Genomic DNA, 20,996 nt, shown 5'->3' with positions numbered 1-20,996 from the left:
TTGTCCGGACCGTCAATTCTTAGTTTAAATCAGAATTTTTCTATGTAGTTTTGATTGTGTTAATTAATACATTTTGAATTTTATGTGATTCCTTGAGCACTTTATATTCTGGTTAGAAAAGTGGATATAGTTGTATGCAAGTGATTTCTTAAAAATTTAAAAAAATGGTCAGTATATAGAGACTTATTATGCAATTGAAATTTTATTTGCGTTAAATTTATTAAATTTGAATTGAATGAGAATTGTTTTCTGTTATAAAAAGACCTTTATTATGACCTGAAGTTTCTTGACCCCAAAGCATAATAAATGGATGAACCAAGGAAAGGTTTAAAGACAATACATTTTCACATATTCCAGGACTTGTGTTAAGATCTAACCAGCGTTGGGACTTGAGTAAAGAGGCAAAAAGGTAGCAGAACAGAGCAGGGCTGATAGTGAACCAATGGAGGATGGGCAGAAAGCTGGAGCATCAGGGACAGATGAATAATAGGCTATGTGCCCACGTTGTGTTCTGTCCCTGCAGAAATTTCTACAGCGATTTGAACAGGACATGTGCGCTTCAAATCGCTGCAGAAACACTGCGTACTGAAAAGCCGATTTCATGTGCTCTGGATGCAGCCTCTCCCATAGACAGAGCGGGGGCTGCATCCAAAGCGCACGAAAGAAGTGACATGTTGCTTTTTCAGAACGCAGTGATTTGGCAGCATGCAAATCGCTGCGTTCTAAAACGTAATGTGCACATGGATAATGCACAAACTTCATAGATTGTGCTGGGGACGCAGGACGCATGCAGTTACGCTGCGGTGCAGAACGCAGCGTAACTGCATGCAAAATGCACACGTGGGCACAGAGCCTTAGACTTAATTGTTTTGTTACCTTTTAATCATTATGATGGATTCATGCATATTGCTGAATTTTCAAAAATTCTAATTTGCTAGAATTTGCAAATTTCTGGAACTTCTTAATGAACTCCAAACGTTTACAATAGATTCAAACATTTTTATTAAATGATATTCTGCTCTGTGGCAGACAACAAAAAAAACAAGTAATATATAAACAATTAACTTAATAAGTACCAAATGGCAAATTATTTATCACAACATGGGTCTACAATAGATTGGATTAAATAGAGAGATTTAATATTTCCCACAGTTGTTTGTATCACACAGGTTGTAATTATAGCCTTACAGCACAGATTAAAAATGTCACAGTAGAACACTTTGTATAAATACTATAATTAAGGTACAACAGTTTTTCAGAACATATTTGCATTGGTTATGTAGAACATTTATGTGTATTGATTAACATACATAAACTTACCAAATACAGTAATGGATGAAAGTTCTGGCACCCTTGAAATAGTTCCAGAAAATGAAGAATATCTCCCGAAAAATTATTGCAATTAAACATTTTGTTATACACTTGTTTATTTCTTTTGTGTGTAATTGAAGAACACAAACAAAACTGAGAAACAGGAAAATTGAACATTATGTCACAGAAAACTCTAAAAATGTGCAAGACAAAATTATTGGCCTTTCCAAAATTATGCATAAACAACTTTGTTTCAAGCAAGTGAATCCTGGTCAAACTCACCTGTGGCAAGTGGCAGGTGTGGACAATATGAAAATCACATTTGAAACTAGATAAAAAGGGGAGAAGTTTGCTCAATCTTTGTATTGTATATCTGTGTCTGCCACACTAATCATAGTGAACAGGAAGAGGAAAAGAGAACTATCTGAGGAATTGAAAACCAAAATTGAGGAAAAATATCAACAACCTCAAGGTTACTTACAAGTCCATTTCCAGAGAGGTTGATATTCCTTTGTTCACAGTGTACAACATAATCAAGAAGTTTACAACCCCTGGCATTGTAGCTAATCTCCCAGTACATGAATGGTAGAGAAAAATTAATGAAAGGTACATCAGTGCCGGCAAGATTTATGAATTAAATGAAACACTATGGCAGGAGACCCAGGAGGACCCCACTGCTGACAGATGAAATAAAGATAGAGTTTTTTCATAAAGCACATCATTCTGCTGTTTGCCAAAAATGGAATGATGACTACAAAGAAAAGAACATGTGTCACGCTTCCCGGTCCCCGTGCCCCGCTCTCTGGTCCCCGTGGCCCGCTCCCCGCTCCCCGGCGGCGTCCCCTGCTCACCACTCCGGTCCCGGTCTCCTCTTCCCTGCCTGCGCCCTCCATGCGTCCAGCTCCCCGCTCCCGGCGCCCCTCTGCGACGTGGGACACCCAGCCGGGCACTCCTGCTTCCTCTGCACCGCTCCCTGGACTGGCTTCTGGTACAAGGGCCTCGCGCATGCGCATTAGGGCGCGCGCGGTCATTGACCCTTTCTTAAAGGGCCAGCACCTAGAAACAGGAAATTGCATAGACAGGTACAGGGTATATTAAGATTCTCTTTCCTGGTGGGCGGGGCCTGTTCTACGTGTTTAACAAGCTAGGAGTTCAGGTCCCCGTATTGCTGTGTCCTGTATTAATACCTGTCTGTCTCGCAGAGCCTGCCCTGCCACGCCAGCCGCTCCGGACCACGTCCGTTCCTGTACCCTGATGGTGACTTAGGCGGATGTTCCACCACCTCTGCAGCTCCGCCAGTCTCCAGTCCCTGGCTCCGTTTGGTGACCCGTCCCATCGCTCAGCAGGTTCCGGATTCCGCCTGACCCTACCACCCGGCCTCGGACCCTGAGCCTCGTCACCGTGGCTACCGTCTAGAACTCCGTGTTCCCAGCAACATCTACCTTCCAGCTCCCCTACGGACTGTCTTGCTACCAATAGTGCTTCGGCTGCCGTGCATCAAGACCCTCTGGCGGGGTGACCGGCCTGGCTGCCTCCCCAAGGGAACCCGGTGTATGGTCCAGTGTTTCCACCACCCGGACGTAACAACATGACTCCTACAGTTAAATATGGTGGAAATTCAAATATGTTTTGGGGTTGTTTTGATACCTCTGGCACTATGTCCCTTGACTTGATTATCCCAAGGACTTTGGGTTGCAATGCAGTGCCCGGTGTCAGAAAGATCCTCTCAGCAAGACCAGGACCCCAAACATACTTCAAGAAGCACCCAGAATTTGATGAAAACAAAACGTTGTGGAGTTCTCAAGTGCACAGAAATCAGTACGGATCTAAATCCCATCGAACACCTTTGGGGAGGTCTTAAAATTGCTCCTTGGAGAAGTAACCCTTCAAATATGAGGTACCTTGAGCACTTTGCAAAAGAAGAGTAGCACACAATTCCAGTTAAGAGGTGTAAGAAGCTTTTTGATGGGTGTAGAATGCTATTTATTGCAGTCATTTATTCAAAAGTTGAGAGTGCCAACAATTTTGTCAGGTCTATTTTTGAAGTTTAGTGTGAAATAATTTCCAAATTGATATTTTTCCTCATTTCTTTTTGTCTTGTTGCAATACACAAAGGAAATAAGCATATCTATAACAAAAAACTGTTTAAGTATAATAATTTTCTGGGAGAAATATACAGTTAGGTCCAGAAATATTTGGACAGTGACACAATTTTCGCGAATTGGGCTCTGCATGCCACCACATTGGATTTGAAATGAAACCTCTACAACAGAATTCAAGTGCAGATTGTAACGTTTAATTTGAAGGTTTGAACAAAAATATCTGATAGAAATTGTAGGAATTGTACACATTTCTTTACAAACACTCCACATTTTAGGAGGTCAAAGTAATTGGACAAATAAACCAAACCCAAACAAAATATTTTTATTTTCAATATTTTGTTGCGAATCCTTTGGAGGCAATCACTGCCTTAAGTCTGGAACCCATGGACATCACCAAACGCTGGGTTTCCTCCTTCTTAATGCTTTGCCAGGCCTTTACAGCCGCAGCCTTCAGGTCTTGCTTGTTTGTGGGTCTTTCCGTCTTAAGTCTGGATTTGAGCAAGTGAAATGCATGCTCAATTGGGTTAAGATCTGGTGATTGACTTGGCCATTGCAGAATGTTCCACTTTTTTGCACTCATGAACTCCTGGGTAGCTTTGGCTGTATGCTTGGGGTCATTGTCCATCTGTACTATGAAGCGCCGTCCGATCAACTTTGCGGCATTTGGCTGAATCTGGGCTGAAAGTATATCCCGGTACACTTCAGAATTCATCCGGCTACTCTTGTCTGCTGTTATGTCATCAATAAACACAAGTGACCCAGTGCCATTGAAAGCCATGCATGCCCATGCCATCACGTTGCCTCCACAATGTTTTACAGAGGATGTGGTGTGCCTTGGATCATGTGCCGTTCCCTTTCTTCTCCAAACTTTTTTCTTCCCATCATTCTGGTACAGGTTGATCTTTGTCTCATCTGTCCATAGAATACTTTTCCAGAACTGAGCTGGCTTCATGAGGTGTTTTTCAGCAAATTTAACTCTGGCCTGTCTATTTTTGGAATTGATGAATGGTTTGCATCTAGATGTGAACCCTTTGTATTTACTTTCATGGAGTCTTCTCTTTACTGTTGACTTAGAGACAGATACACCTACTTCACTGAGAGTGTTCTGGACTTCAGTTGATGTTGTGAACGGGTTCTTCTTCACCAAAGAAAGTATGCGGCGATCATCCACCACTGTTGTCATCCGTGGATGCCCAGGCCTTTTTGAGTTCCCAAGCTCACCAGTCAATTCCTTTTTTCTCAGAATGTACCGACTGTTGATTTTGCTACTCCAAGCATGTCTGCTATCTCTCTGATGGATTTTTTCTTTTTTTTCAGCCTCAGGATGTTCTGCTTCACCTCAATTGAGAGTTCCTTAGACCGCATGTTGTCTGGTCACAGCAACAGCTTCCAAATGCAAAACCACACACCTGTAATCAACCCCAGACCTTTTAACTACTTCATTGATTACAGGTTAACGAGAGAGACGCCTTCAGAGTTAATTGCAGCCCTTAGAGTCCCTTGTCCAATTACTTTTGGTCCCTTTAAAAAGAGGAGGCTATGCATTACAGAGCTATGATTCCTAAACCCTTTCTCCGATTTGGATGTGAAAACTCTCATATTGCAGCTGGGAGTGTCCACTTTCAGCCCATATTATATATATAATTGTATTTCTGAACATGTTTTTGTAAACAGCTAAAATAACAAAACTTGTGTCACTGTCCAAATATTTCTGGACCTAACTGTATCATTTTCTGGAACAATTTCAAGGGGGCCAACACTTTCGACCATTACTGTATAACTTGAAAATAACATGCAAAATATCATGACACCTAAGCAGCTCCCTAAATCATATGTTCATGAGCTCCTAAGATTCCTTAACTTGTAGTCTGACAAAGACATTACAATCTGCTCTTTTCAGTCCTGTAAGTTGTGAGGTGGAATCTCCTTGGATCAGAATAGCACATAATTAATTTGTTTAATTTATAGGAAATTTAAATAAATTTTTTGAACTTTGTGGGGGTAGTTCCTCATGATTTATTTTTCATCATTTTAGCACTTTGCTGCTTTGCTACTATTTGTACCAAATTTATCAAATTTTTGCAGAATAAATTTGACACAAATTAAGAAAAAATTTAGTCTATAGCTAATTTTCCACTTTTTAAATACATTCCTCGAGATTGAAATTACAACACCATGAAGGAAAATTTGTGGAATAATTGAAATACATAGTTATAAAATATGAAAATACATAGAAATCTTGATTGGAAGTCGTTAATGATATTCAAATGATGAAAAAGTGGAAACAACATTTTCAAAGCATCTCTATTTATTGAGTATTAAGTATGACCAGAACTATAAATGCAAATATGCCTTACCCACCTTAGTATGCTATTTATAAGGTTTTTAATCACTCACTGAAGAATATTTTTCCATGCTAAATGCACACAAATCATTAAGATCCACTGCAGGCAGTTCCCTTTGCAATTGCAAACCAATGACATGCTAGAATTGCCCTGATAGGAGACTGGTATGGAGATGCTACAGGCCATGGTAAGATGTTTAGGTTATATAGGAGCATGAGTGACATGTACTCTCGCATTGCAGCATTGAGAAATGACTCCTGGAATACTTTTGGAGAATTAACCACTGGTTCCATGACAAAATCAAAGTAATGCTAATCTGTTAGTGTTCCTGAAATTAAAATCAGGGTAGTCCAGCTACCATGTTATTCCACACCATAATTCCAGAAGTATGGCCTGTGTGCCATTCCCTCATAAAGGTCTTTTCATGGCATTGTCCAAGTGGTGGCGTCAGATTTTGAGAATGGTGCATTGTGATCTATTTTCTACTGCAAGTGAAATTCAACCTCACAGCCAAGACTAAAGGGGGTGTTACACGCAGCGATTTCTCTAGCGATATCGTTGGTGAAAGCACCCACCCCCGTCATTTGTGCGTCACAGGCAAATCGCTGCCCGTGGCGCACAATATCGTCAGGAGCCGTCACACGGACTTACCTGCCTAGCGACGTCGCTGTTGCCGGCAAACCACCTCCTTTCTAAGGGGGCGGTTCGTGCGGCGTCACAGCGGCGTCACTAAGCGGCCTCCCAATAGAAGCGGAGGGGCGGAGATGAGCGGACGTAACATCCCACCCACCTCCTTGCTTCCGCATTGCCGGCGGCCGCAGGTAAGCTGCAGTTCGTCGTTCCCGAGGTGTCACACGTAGCGATGTGTGCTGTCTCGGCAACGACGAACAACCTGCGTGCTCAACAATCAACGATTTTTTAAAAAGGAATGATGTGTAAACGATGGACGATATGGTGAGTATATTCCAATGTTAAGGGTCGTTCGTGCGTGTCACAAGTAACGACGTTGCTAACGATGCCGGATGTGCATCACGGAATCCGTGACCTCGGCGATATATCGTTAATACGTCGCTGCATGTGATGGGGCCTTAAGACCTGAAACAGTGTCTTCACAAACTATAAATGGTATCTGCATGACATTGGGTTACGAGCTAGATGTCAAGCTATGGATGTTCCATTGATGTCTTGCTGCTGCTCTTAAAGGCTATCACTGTTCAGAGAAAGATAAAAATGGAGCTTGGAATGGAGTTCTATCTTCTTTTGTGATTAGTCCTATTTTGTCTTGTATGTAATGATAGCCAGAGTTTTGTTTGGAGATTATTGTGAAACGCCAAAAAAAGGCCTTCACAATGAAGTGTGAAAGGGTCCCAGGAGCTTTTTCTTCAAAACGACAATGCTAAAGTGCATGTTGCTCATCCTGCTTTAAACTGCAAGTGTGGCCTATACATGATGCCATGACTTGTAGTGTCTCCAGACTTGTCTCCCATTGAACAAAGATAGCTAGTTATTGGTTTGCAACTGCAAAGAGAACTGTCAGCAGTGGATCTTGATGATTTGGCTAAGTGCATTCAGTGTAGCTGAGCATAGCTGAGCATTCCTGAGACAACAATTAATAACCTCATTGATAGCATGCCAAGGTGTGTAAGTGCTTTAATGGCTTCTCATAGTACTTACAATATATACTGAATAAGTCGAGAAGTTTTCAAAATTTCCCAAGTTATTTCACACAAATTGCTCAAGCAACAGGCAGCATGAATTGAACACTGGCTGTGCGACTGAAGCCAATATGTTTAATGTTTTATCTTCCAGACTGGAATGGTTTGGATGTGTCTCATACTAGACAGCTCAGACACCTACGGCTTACCATGCTATGTTTTCTCTAACATATTGTACCTGGCTGCAATTGTGCAACTATTGTCTGATCTATGCCACTTCTGCTTAACGCACCATGAATTTGAAGATAAGTTCCTTTTTAATTGATTTCCACTATCTTACTTGTCAGCAAGAGTGACTTTCTGTAGCGCCTGTGTCCCTGCACTGCTCTGCCTCTACTCAGCAGGGATGCCAACTCACTCACCAGCATGGCCAGTCTGCACTGCCCTGTTTTTCTTCCCCATGGTTCTCCAGATGTGAGCGTCCTTCCTCCTGCTCCCCAGAGGAGGTGCCTGAGCAACTTGGTCAGTTAGTTAGTGTTGTCCCTTTAGCTAGATAATTGTCAGGTCCCTTTGTCCTGTGTCACTTGAAAAAGACAGGCAGGCCCTCCCAATGCTGCGGTGCATGTATTGCTAGATGGTCTCCACAACTCAAATAAATAATAGGGATCAGCACTCGCTAATTTTTCTTTCTATTCTTCCTTTCTTTATTTTAAATCATTATGACTTAAAATAAAGAAAGGAAGAATGGAAAGAAAAATCTGCGAGTGCTGATTCCTATTATTTATTTGTACTGTGTCAGTTACCTGTGCCAGTGTTCATCGACCCATACCTGTCACCCTATCTTGGTACCTGCCTGTCCTGGTCATAATGTCTGCCTCAACTGTCCCCAGCTGAACATGTCAGCTCTAGAGACTCTATCTGTCCGTACCTAAGCCTGCTCCTGTCCTAGGGGTCAGCTTCCACCGTCCGGATCACTGCCCTGAGAGTGGCACCGGTGCCTGCTTTGGTAGGCCCTTAGTCAAGTTCCTTCCACAAAAAGGTAAGCCAGGGTCCCTCTTGTGATCCAATGGGTCCACTCCCACTCGCCGCCCCATGAGCATTACACTTGCTAATCAAGGTATCTGAAATGTGTATATAAAGTGCTTTATACAGGTGGAATGGGCATTTGTATGAGAAGTAGCCTCAATGGGCTTTTCTGTGGATCCTAACCAGAAACACCAAATAACAACACTGTTTTTACAAATGATAACTACAGTCCACTGAGAATCATTCCTTGACACAAAATACCCCATAGTTTTAGTAATTTGGGAGCAAATTTTGTATTAAGGTCTGCAGACTGTACACAGTCCTTGTTTGCCAAAGCATAGGGTGCATTCAGTGTAGATTCCTATCCTAGCAATTACTTAGATCTAGATTGCTATTTTCTCCAAAGACAAAGTAATTGGAACAAGGAGTTCTCAGACAGTCTTCTATGCTGGTTCTTTCAAGGCCTGAAGTTTTGTAATGACTGTAGTCTGACAAACACAAAATGATCATTGACTAAAGGAAGAAATGTGTTAGAAAAACTTCCTTTTCAGGGTACAACACGGCAAAAGGAAGAATTAGAGGGATAAAGAATAAAAAGTAATCACCATTTTAGGGAGCTAGGTGTTACCACCCCTTTGTTGTTAAAGACCTCATCAAGAGCAGCACAAGGGAAGAATGAAGATCCAAATCACTTAGCACATGTGAGTCATGGTCATACTATGCCAATTTTTTTATTCTTATGGAAATGTTTGTATAAAATAGTATAGCCATTTGTTGGCCAGGTTTAGTAAACAACTATGAAAAGAAGGTCTACAGGTGCTGACTGTTATGAGTAGCTCTGCACAGAAGAGCAGATCTGGATGCTGGTATTCTCGTGTTGGGTAAATATATTAAACTGGAGATAACTGGGTACGATAAAGTGGTGAATGTGCCTGATACTAGAATACTGAATAAAGGTAAAGTGACAAGCTGAGGCTGTAAGTATACTGCCTATTAGGGAGGGGGGCAGAGAGTTTCTGTTTTCTGTTTGCTTTCTGTGGGGATGCTTTAGTTGTCATTATATCAAAACTATGGGGCTTATGGGGTCAATCCAGTATAAGTGAAAGGTGTCCTGATGAATGTGGCTCGTGATCATCTATCAGAGGTAAATGTGGCTCTAAAATTAATATAGGTTAGATGACCTACTGCCATAAAGACCATCGTTTGGATAAAATTAGTTTTCTTGCCCCATTCTGTAGAGTTCTACATAGGAACTACTCCCACCAGGTTATGTACATACAGATCTAGACATCTTTAACGCGAATAACACAACTTTGGGATATCATGAAATAAAAAAGTACAATTTAATACCTCTCATCACTTTGAAAAATAGCCTGTGCAATGTTAACTTAATAAACTTAAAGAATTTGTCCACTTTTAAAAACTTTTTTTTGCTAAAAATAATTTTTGCATCACGGTGTCATTAAAAATATTGCCCTGTTTAGCTGTTACAGGTTCTGTAATTCACTGTATATTCAACTTTGATGTGGTCTGTGGTCATAAAACAGCTGAGATAAACTGGGATAAGACATATAAAAGAGTTACAAACTTCCTTTCACACTGTCATAGTGGCCTGACTGATTTTTCAGTTTTCTTAATCAACTCACTCTGCAGAGGCAATACACAGTGCCACACAGAGGGTATAGAAGGCAAATTGTACTACATTTTCTAAGAAACCTAAATGGAAAAAATAATTAAACATTGCTACGACTGCCAGGACCCAAACACCACCTTTTCCCCCCTAGAAAGACACCACACAATTCTTTATAAGTTAAATTGCTTTTATTTTCATTTATTCAATTTTTTGGCGAGGCATAGGGAAAAAACACTCTCATCTTTTACTTTGGCATACATTTTGGTCGCAGCTTTTAAATTAGGCATTAATTCAGATCATTTAAGGAGTACCCACTCCCACATAAGGAAAGCCAAGCCATTACCTTCCAATTGGTGGTGCCACCACCAATTTTTTTTTTTTATTAATATATATATTTATATATTCTACCACTTAGGTAGGTGCTGGTTGCTTGTGCGCCAGGACAGCTCCATAACACATACTTCCTTAGATACGTTCCCATATGAGCTGAAAATCGCCTCAGCCTGGACCATCTTACATTCAGAAAAGAACCCGGAAATTTGTACATATCTGACCGGATTAGGGTACGGGGCGGAGCGCAGCTAGATGGAATGAGACCAGATCTTTGACGCCTACTTGGATCACCAAGTAGGCTGGGGAGCATCTCACCCATCCTGAACACCTCCAGTAGGGCCCACAGCTAAGCCAGACCCCGGCAACTTCTCCAATTACCATCCAGGGCAAAGAAAACAGGACTGACCGCCAAGGCGAGGATCAGCTCTTCACGCTGCCCGAAATACATGGGCGTGACCTAAAACTCTGACACTCGGCCAACTTACACCTGAAAAGAAAATATTGTCAGAAAGAAAAATTCTCGTAACCAGCAAAATTCTCGTGGCCAGCAGGCACCTCTTCTTCCTGGGGTGGTTCTGGCAAAAAACCCACGTACATTTTTTTTTTTTTTTTATTAATAAAATACCAAAATCTGGAACATATGTAATGTTACACCAGCCTATATGACAGTCAGTAGCCTCTTGCATGTCTACTAATAGACTGTTAAAAAATAAAATCGGTACGAACGTCAATCAGAATGCATTTGCATTGCCATCCCCCACCGATCAAAACCATGCTCATGCATACTTGCCCATGAAGCCTCAGGGGCGCCCCGATTCTGGGAGGGGTACAACCCGTGTTCGACAGATGACAAACCCAAAATAAATGGCCACCGCCGAATTACCGCCAAAAACTGTCTGCTAAACTTGAAAAAACGTCTTAGTGGTTAAAAATGTTCCCCGTCACCCCTGCTCGTCTAAGGGCCATCACTAACACCCTCAGGCATACCCGCCACGGGTGGGGAAACAAAAAGGGGCCCAAAACTGCGAGGAAAGAAAAAGGTTGAACTAGATGGACCTAGGTCTTTCTTCAACCTATGTGACTATGCTATAATAGTAAGTCCACAATGGGCATAAGCACCCAGTCCGGTACCTTATACAAGGTCGACAAACAGCTAGGAAGTATTAGGCCTCCCAACATCCACTCACTTACCGCTAATCCTCTAACCCTTCCATACCATGGGTCCCACTAGGCCTTGGTCAAGTCAGTCCAGATCCGCAATTTAAAAAATGGCAAGGCAAACCCCGTAACTGTTTGCTCGCAACAGAAAAAAACAGTGCCCATTGGTGATGTAAGATCACTAAATACTGCAGGTTATATATTACTCAGGGATCGCTTAAAAATCATCATGCTCTTCACTCACCTTGCAAAAACCACTCACTGTATACCTTACCATAGGCCCGTCATGTCGGTGTTGTAACGGGAGGCCAGGTTATCGGCCTCCCTTCACTGAGCATCCCACTAAGAATTTAAGAAATCAAAGCCTCGATGCTGCCGGCGGATGGGGTTAACGGAAATACCTGTGATTGGAAATGCAATAGGGTATAAAACAATGCTATCACGGCAACCGGATAACTGTTACGCCTTTAACCTTTCGTTGGCTGATGTGCACTCTAAAAAAACGGAAAAACCTAATCAGCATGCTTACTGATGGGGGGAGTTTTAGATAGGAGGTTAAATGGTTTTTTCCCTGAGCTTGATAAAACAATTGGTCATACCACTATTCTGGAGTCTTCCCACCCCCTTTTCCAACTGCAACCCAATTGAGGAAAAGTCACGGCCAGGGGGAAGGTTTCTTGAAACCTGTCCGCTAGGCCAAGCAAAATGTTTTTTTTTATTTTTTTTTTTTAAAAAGCCCCGTTGCTATTGAAAACAATTCTGAAAACAGCTGGAACTGCTGCTGTCGGATACCCCACACACCAATTTGTCCGTTCCTGCTCTTGTAGCGGGTGTAGCTGTTGACAATTACCGAGGAATTCAGCTACATCATCAGGTCCTCCTTTTCAGGTGCCTGATTCCATGCAGCGGGAAAAGCAAGTTAATATTTCCGCTCCTGCGGTTGGACCAGTGTACCAAATCCGGGTAACGCGGCACTTAGTCATGCACTGGGCAGCCTGGGAAAGGTGCCTTAGAAAAAATGACTGCAATGAGAATGACCTTACACGCAAAGTTGAAGTTCACACCTGTGGGTGTTAGCAGGTGCCAAGCACTCTTCGACCGCTGCTAAATGGCAAATAGCAAAGTTTTCAAATTTTGATTTGCCTGGTAAATGGTATGATCTATAACGGCTTTATTCTAACCATATAGGTGCATCAAATTATAGAGCTAGATGGCATCCTCTAAAGTATAATATTGGGGTGATTGCTGTCCGATCAAACATTGGATAGCCTTGTCAGTTATATGCACATGGGAACAAAACTAAAAGTGAGTTTATACTTTTTAGAATATTTATGTGGAAGTAATTGTCCAGAAAATATTAGTGGGCATAATTATTATGCGAATAGATAACATTGCCAGTTTTCCCATCTCACTTGTTTATTTTCGGTTCTTACGGTAAGGAAAACCAATTAAACATACGTAATTAACCAAAGAGGGAAAAATCTAGTAAAAAAGGCTGAAAATTACTTCTCTAAAAAAGAGAAGCAATTTTAGAAAAATAATCAAGCCATGCAAATGTACAGAAATATACTTCTCACATTTCGATAAAACTATCTGTGACCAATATAGATCCCTTCTTTCAATTACAGCATTAAATTAGGGTGTATAACAGGGGAGTTAAGGTCCAGTCACACTAAGCAACTTACCAGCGATCCCAACAACGATAGGGATCGCTGGTAAGTTGCTAGGAGGTTGCTGGTGAGATATCACACTGCGACGCTCCAGCGATCCCACCAGCAACCTGACCTGGCAGGGATCGCTGGAGCGTCGCTACACAAGTTGCTGGTGAGCTCACCAGCAACCAGTGACAAGCCCCCAGCGCAGCGTGGAAGATGCTGCGCTTGGTAACTAAGGTAAATATCGGGTAACCAACCCGATATTTACCTTGGTTACCACCGCACGGAGCTACACGTGCAGAGAGCAGGGAGCAGCGCACACTGAGCGCTGGCTCCCTGCTCTCCTAGTTACAGCACACATCGGGTTAATTACCCAATGTGTACTGCAGCTAAATGTGCACAGAGCAGGGAGCAGCGCACAATGCTTAGCGCTGGCTCCTTGCTCTCCTAGTTACAGCACACATCGGGTTAATTAACCCGATGTGTGCTGCAGCTAAATGTGCACAGAGCAGGGAGCAGCGCACAATGCTTAGCGCTGGCTCCTTGCTCTCCTAGTTACAGCACACATCGGGTTAATTAACCCGATGTGTGCTGCAGCTACATGTGCACAGAGCAGGAGCCGGCACTGACAGTAAGAGTGGAGGAGACTGGTATCGAAGGTAAATATCGGGTAACCAAGGACAGGGCTTCTTGGTTACCCGATGTTTACATTGGTTACCAGCCTCCGCAGAAGCCGGCTCCTGCTGCCTGCACATTTAGTTGTTGCTGTCTCGCTGTCACACACAACGATCTGTGCTTAACAGCGGGACAGCAACAACTAAAAAATGGCCCAGGACATTCAGCAACAACCAACGACCTCACAGCAGGGGCCAGGTTGTTGCTGGATGTCACACACAGCAACATCGCTAGCAACGTCACAAAAGTTGTTCGTTAGCAGCGATGTTGCTAGCGATGTTGCTAGCGATGTTGCTTAGTGTGACGGGGCCTTTAGATCTCGTGATCCCATCATATTGTCACTAATCTATAAATCACTTGAAAGGTCAGTTAACAGGTGGCAACAAGATTATTACAAGGAATGGAGGCCGCCTGTATTAAAAAAGGTTGAAAAAGTTAGATATGTTTAATTTAGGAAAGACGTCTCAGAGGAGATCTCATTTGTACCTCTTCCGACAAGCCTACAAGCTGCCGTAACCCTCAGTCTGATACAGCGCCGCACAATCAGCTCTACCCTCACCTACTGTATCCTCACCTATCCCTTGTAGACTGTGAGCCCTCGCGTGCAGGGTCCTCTCTCCTCCTGTACCAGTCTGTGCCTTGTATTGTTTATGATTATTATACTTGTACCTATTATGTAAACTCCTTTCACATGTAAAGCGCCATGAATTAAATGGCGCTATAATAAATAATAATAATTTGTATAAATACCTGTGTGGTCAATATAAAGAAACTGGCACCAGACTTAATCCTCCGAAATAGGGAAGGCTTCTTTACAGTTAGAGCAGTTAGATTGTGGAATGCTGACTACAAGGGGTAGGAATGCCAGATACCATCACAGCTTTTAACAGAAAAGGGGGAGGGCGATTCCCTCAGCACCAATAACATTGTTTGTTAAAATTAACTTAGTGACAACATGTAGAGCTGGGCGGGAAGCCTGTTACCTGGTGACATCACGGTATCCTCCCTAGGGGCACTTATCCCACCCCGCACTCCCCATCAGGGTACTCACCTGGTGATCCAGGAAATGGCAGGCCGGACTCTGGATTTGCTCGCCAGATGCCAACTGCAACCCCGCTGTCCGGACCAAAACACACTCAGATGCTCCTCATCCCCCCACGGGACCTCACCAGAGCTTAGTCTGAAGAAAAAGGGGGGGGGCACCAATGCGATGACCACCCCCTTAGACGACTGGATCTAGCTCTACCCACGTGATGCCTGCTACGACGACGCTCACACCGATCCAAGGGCGAAGATGATGACAGACTCCGGTCATGGTGGCTACCCACGCCTTAGCTTGCTGCCGGGGGCCCTGCACATGACTGTACATCGCGATGGTCGGCATCGCACCCACAACATGCTGAAACCCACTGTGTGACAACGGGGAGGGGCTGTTAACAGTCTCCATTGTATAATGTCAAATGGGGTGGGGTTTGGCCCAGGAGGGGGCTTGGTGTAGGTGAGGTATCAGCAGGAGGGAAACATGCCACCTGCTGACTGTTTCTTCTTGCAAATGTTCACTACCCACCCACCTCAACTTGAACATTGAAGTAAGTCCTAACAGTATCCCTTAACCCGGCCGTTCACTGGGATACCCACATGCCCACATGGTCCCTGGTTCATTCCCAGGCTAGCCCCCTTGGCATTCTGGGGCATACAAACGGAGGGGGGGGTTCAGTGTGTGGGATGGGGCGTTTTGAACTCTTGCAGGTTAGTGCCTGCATACTACATTCCCCACTACAGTGCCTCCAACCTGCGCTGTGACAGGGACTGCACTGAGTCTGCACTTTAATTACCCTGCTCCTCCTCAGTACTGGCGGCAGTGGCTGGGCGGCGGTGGCGAAGCGCTCTTTTTCAAACTTAATGGCGCTCAAGCTGACCGGCGGGCGGGTAGTTCCCTCAGAACGCCGCTCGCCGGCACACATAGCTTGAGCCTCAGCAGGGAGGGAGCCGCTCACAACTAACAGCGCTGTGAGTAGGACGCTTCCCTCCCTGCTGATGGGGGTGACTGACAGCGAGCACAAGCGGACCGGCGGGCGGGTAGTTCCCTTAGAATGCCGCTCGCCGACACATGTCGCTTGTGCCTCAGCAGGGAGGGAGTCGCTCACAGCTAAAGCACCGTGAGCAGGTCGCATCCCTTCCTGCTGATACCTCTCTTACCGCCTCCTGGAGCGGGTACACGCCACCGGCTGCCCAAACAGGTCCGGGTCCTGGAACAGAGAGACCAAAAGCTGGGCAGCGCGGTGACCTATATCCGGGAGGTGGAGCAAGAGCATGTCATACCACAGGAGCGGGGGTAGCCGGTCAGTGTCTTTACAGGGTGGGGAACCTCCTAAAAATTAGCATAGGGGGCCCGCAGTCAGGGGGCAGCATCTCAAATTTGGCTGCGGTGCCCCTCAATCTGTCTGTGTGTTTATCCTCTCTGGAACAAGATAAATCAGAATGTGGTAAACATCAGATATAAGGCCTTTCAAAGAGGTATAATATCTACAAGGCCATTCAAATGTCATTGTGACAGATACTTGGTATCTCCAGATAAAGATCTGTAACCGATGTTTGGTCATGATATTTAATGTCATATTATTTTGGAAGGAGAATTGAAAAAAAGCAAGATTGCAAAATAGTTTTAAGTTACCGTATTTTCCGGATTGTAAGACACACTTTTTTCCCATGAAACTGAGGGTAAAATGGGGGTGCATTTTACAAAACAGATAGGGCTTACTGGGACGGTGCTGATGAAGAAGGGTCATAGGAGACAGGGTCACAGAACACAGTCGGGGGTGTCGCGGCGGGCGCCATTGATCTGTGGGTGAGTGCCATTGATCTGCGGGGGGGGGGGCTGCGAGGGTGTCACAGGACGGGGTGTCATGGCAGCGGGTGCACTGAGCTGACTGGTGACTCCATTGAATCATCCATAGTTGACACAATGAACTTAAAGAAAATTGCTGCTGGGCCAATGCATGTACAGATAAATGCGATGGACTTCAAGAAAATGGCCACATTTCTGTGCACATTCTGCCTCCACAACCATTTTCTTAAAATCCACCTCGTCAACTGCGGGTGATTCAATGGAGCCTGCAGTCAGCTCAATGCACCTGCCACCGAGACACCCCATCCTGTGACACCCCCACAGCCTGTCGATCCACAGATCAATGGTGCCTGCGGCGACACCCCCCCTGTCCTGTGGCCCTGCCTTCTATGACCTCGCTCCATCACTGTCACCCCGGTAATCTATATCCAGGGGATTCAATGGCACGAACCACTACACCCCCAAGGTCACAGTATCACCAACCCTCCTGAGCCACAACACCCCTTACTCTGAGCTCGCAACATCACCTACCCTGACACCTGTGACCTTCCTGAGCTGCTCCACCACCGCCACTCCCCTCTGGTGAGCATTAAGATTAAGATGCACTAGGATTATAAGAAGGACCTTTATTTTAACATTAAAATGTTTTTTTCCCTATTTTCCTCCTCTAAATTTGGGTATTGTCTTATAATCTTGTGTGTTTTATAAAACTAAAATATAGTTTAGGGTTCGATTCCACTTGCGTTTTGCACCGGCGAGTGCAATCTGATAAAACATCGGACTGCACTCTTACCAGTGCAAAACTATGGGGCAGTGTCCATCTGCGATTGATTTCTCATGCCATAGCGGCATGCGGAATGAATCGCAGCATGTCCATTTGGCAGCAAGTCTCAGCTCACGCACCCCTATACAAGTCTATGGGAGTGTGTGAAACATCGCACTGCACTCGCATGTAATCCGAGTAAAGTACAATATACACAGAGACAGTCAACGGAGGAGATGGGGAGGAAGTGCTCCCCCCCTCTTTTCCGCATCTGTGATGACACCCGCAGTAGAGGGTCATTAGCATATTGCTTCCAATATCTCACATCGGAAGCTATACGCTAGTGGAACCATACCCAAATACTGATAATTTTATTACTTCTCTGGTGCAACTAATGTATGGTAATATCTGGAGGACCTGAAAAATGGGAAGACTATTTCTATGTTATGCTATATTTATTTTACAATATTTTACTATTAATCTTTTTACATTTTTTTATCCCAAATTTTCTTTTTGATTCAAACATAATTTTTTTTTAAAAAAAATCTCCATAATTTATTCTGCTATTCTGTCCAACTTGAAGTATAATATCAGATAGGCTGTAAGTGTCTCTATTTATTGCAAGAGATTTTATTAGAAAATAATATTTTTCTTATAATATTCATGCAAAAATCAAGTGTCCTTAAATGGAAGATGTACTAATGGACTCTATGTTAAGTAGTGAGTTTTTTGGCTGCTATTTAGTCCCCTTTAAACTCCACTGACTGGATTACATGATAATTGCATATTTGCAGTCATATAGCAGGAAAATTGCAGCATCTTACCACTGTTGTGAGCTTCCAGCTGGGAGGCAGAGTTGACAGCGACTTTGCATAGTGAACAGTACAGAAGTCTTTTAGCTTTTTCTTCTTCGGTCTCTCCTGAAGGGCATATGTTGCTGCTGGTTACTAGAGTGATTTTCTTGTCAACTTGCGCAGTGGTCTCTGTTGTCATAACACTGATTTTCCGGATTTCTAACATCGTACTGGTTGATATTGCTGGAATTCCTGTGGCAAATTCTGAAAAATAAACAAAAGCAAAATGTTTGTTAGGATGAAAAATTACATTCGTTATTGTTAAAGAAAAAGAAAGTGGATTGTAAGGAAAATCATGCTATTAAAGGCTCGTAATGGAAGAAGTTATCTTGTTATTAAATTATACATTACCTAGTATTAGTGAGAAATTTAAGTTTCACCACAGACAATTATAGGAAGTTTTAGACAAGAAAGAAGACAATGACATTTGATCATATACTGCCGATTAATAGTTTGTTTCTTGCTATTCTCTAAGGAAACTGATAAGGGACATTGAAATATTTTTCTTTGCTCTGGGGTGTGTGACTATTTTGGTTGTTTTGTTCGACTATCACTTTGGGTTGTACATTACATCTAACTATACCAGATCTCCTTATCCCTGTGGAGAACATTATACCTATTCACCAGTAGTTATTCAAGCAAGATGAGAGCCCATGAAGCTCACTATTTGATTGTTATTAACTAGGGATGATCGAATATCATAAATATTCGGCAATATTCGGCTTCGCGAATATCCGACGAATAGGTTGCCGCTATGAGAATATTCAATGTGCAATGTAATTCTATGGGAAGCCCGAATAGTTGCTATTCGGCAACTATTCGGCTTTCCCATAGACTTACATTTTGCATCGAATATTCGCAAATAGTCGAATAGCGGCGACCTATTCGGCGAATATGGGCGTTGCCGAATATTTGAGGTTTTCGATCATCCCTATTATTTACCAAACCTAGCATGTTTAAAGTAAACTTCACTACATCATTCACAAATAAACTCTAAATATTAAAGAAAATGCTATCTATACAAGGAATTATGCCGGTGAGCACAGACAGAAAAGGACCCTTGTCCATGAACAATATTTGGACCCTTTGCAATCCAGTAGCTCATCCTAGTACACACTTTCACCTGCTTTGGAGTTGATATAGGACCCCCTATGTCTTGGGTTTCTGCAAAGGTTGCACCAGTGATATATCCGCCCCCTGGAATAATTTAACTATAAAAAGGCCCTTGTTCATAGATTGAGGGACTGCATATCAGCACACGGACTATTATCATGTCATGGTTCTGCTGTGTGGAGCATTTTGCATTTGGAATGCTTTTGTTACGGCTCCGCTGTGCGGAGCATTTTGCATTTGAAAATGCTTTGCTGTATCTTGGGCACTTGCTGACAGGTTGTCTTTTAGCACTAGGGTCCCTGCTGGTTTTGGGAGGTGACTTCATAGATACGCCTCGTTCCTGGTGATTGCACTGTTTCTTTACTGGAATTTCTCTGTCTGAACTTTGCAAGTCATACTTTCTGTTTGCCCAGTGTGCTCATGGTTCCTGTCTGGTGTAGGTGTTCTGATTTTGGCTGAAAAAAAAGCAAAAGCGTCGTTATCGTATCATCGTTGCAGGCTCCGACATTTTCATAATGCCGGTGCCGCGACAGGTACGATGTAGTTCCTCGTTCCTGCGGCAGCACACATCGCTGTATGTAAAGCCGCAGGAGCGAGGAAGTCACCTTACCTGCCGCCGGCGGCTATGAAAGGAAGGAGGTGGGCGAGATGTTTACATCCTGCTCATCTCCGCCCCTCCACCGCTATTGGCCGCCTGCTGTGTGACGTCACTATGACGCCGCACGACCCGCCCCCTTAGGAAGGAGGCGGGTCGCCGGCCATAGCGACGGTCCCAGGGCAGGTGAGTGCATGTGAAGCTGGCGTAGCGATAATTTTCGCTACGCCAGCTATCACAAGATATCGTACCTGCGACTGGGGCGGGGACTGTCGCGTGCGACATCGCAGCATCGGCTTGCGATGTCGCAACGTGCAAAGCCAGCCTAATACATTACTGCCCAGCTTCTGACCTTGGACCTCTTCCTGACCACGTCTCTGTCTGCTCTCTGAACCTTATATGTTACTTCCTAGCTTATGATTCGGCTTGTATGACTATCCTTCTATTGAGACTAGTCATAGTGTCTAGCATCACAATCATTAATGAGCTTTAAACAATTAAAAGGAACCTGTCACCATGACAATGCAGTCCAACCTTCAGGCATCATGTTATAGAGAAGGAGAAGCTGAGTAGCTTAATATATAGTTTTGTTAGAAAAGGTTTGGTATTATCTGTGTTTTTATCACTTAATCCTCTGCCCTTTCTGGTATTTTCAGTCCAGTAGGTGGTCCTATCAGTGATTGACATCTATCTCAGTATGCACACTTATACAAAGAATGCTATCAGTCACTCATAGGACTATCCACTGGACCAAAGGCCTAGTCACACACAACGACTTACCAGTAATCCCGAAAACGATGCGACCTGATAGGGATCGTAGGTAAGTCGCTGGGAGGTCGCAGGTGAGATGTCACACAGTCAGATCTTACCAGCAATGCAGGAACAATACAGGTCGCAGTAGCGACCTGTATAACGATCTCAGCAGTCACT

At 43.6% G+C, this 20,996-nt stretch overlaps 1 protein-coding gene across 4 annotated transcripts in view; it reads right to left on the bottom strand.

The window, feature by feature from the left end:
• Positions 1 to 20,996, bottom strand: part of ZNF385D (zinc finger protein 385D) — a 461,666-nt gene that overhangs the window by 39,644 nt on the left and 401,026 nt on the right. For all 4 annotated transcript variants that reach the window (XM_075315290.1, XM_075315291.1, XM_075315289.1 and 1 more), the window contains one exon: positions 18,329 to 18,562. In XM_075315290.1, the coding sequence (XP_075171405.1) occupies positions 18,329 to 18,562 (234 nt within the window). The remainder of the gene's footprint in view (positions 1 to 18,328; positions 18,563 to 20,996) is intronic.

The sequence above is a fragment of the Anomaloglossus baeobatrachus genome, chromosome 6 (genome assembly GCF_048569485.1).
Source record: "Anomaloglossus baeobatrachus isolate aAnoBae1 chromosome 6, aAnoBae1.hap1, whole genome shotgun sequence".
NCBI classification, from domain to species: Eukaryota; Metazoa; Chordata; class Amphibia; order Anura; family Aromobatidae; genus Anomaloglossus; species Anomaloglossus baeobatrachus.
Note: the sequence above shows the minus strand (reverse complement) of the source record. Positions and strands in the feature narration are given on the sequence as shown.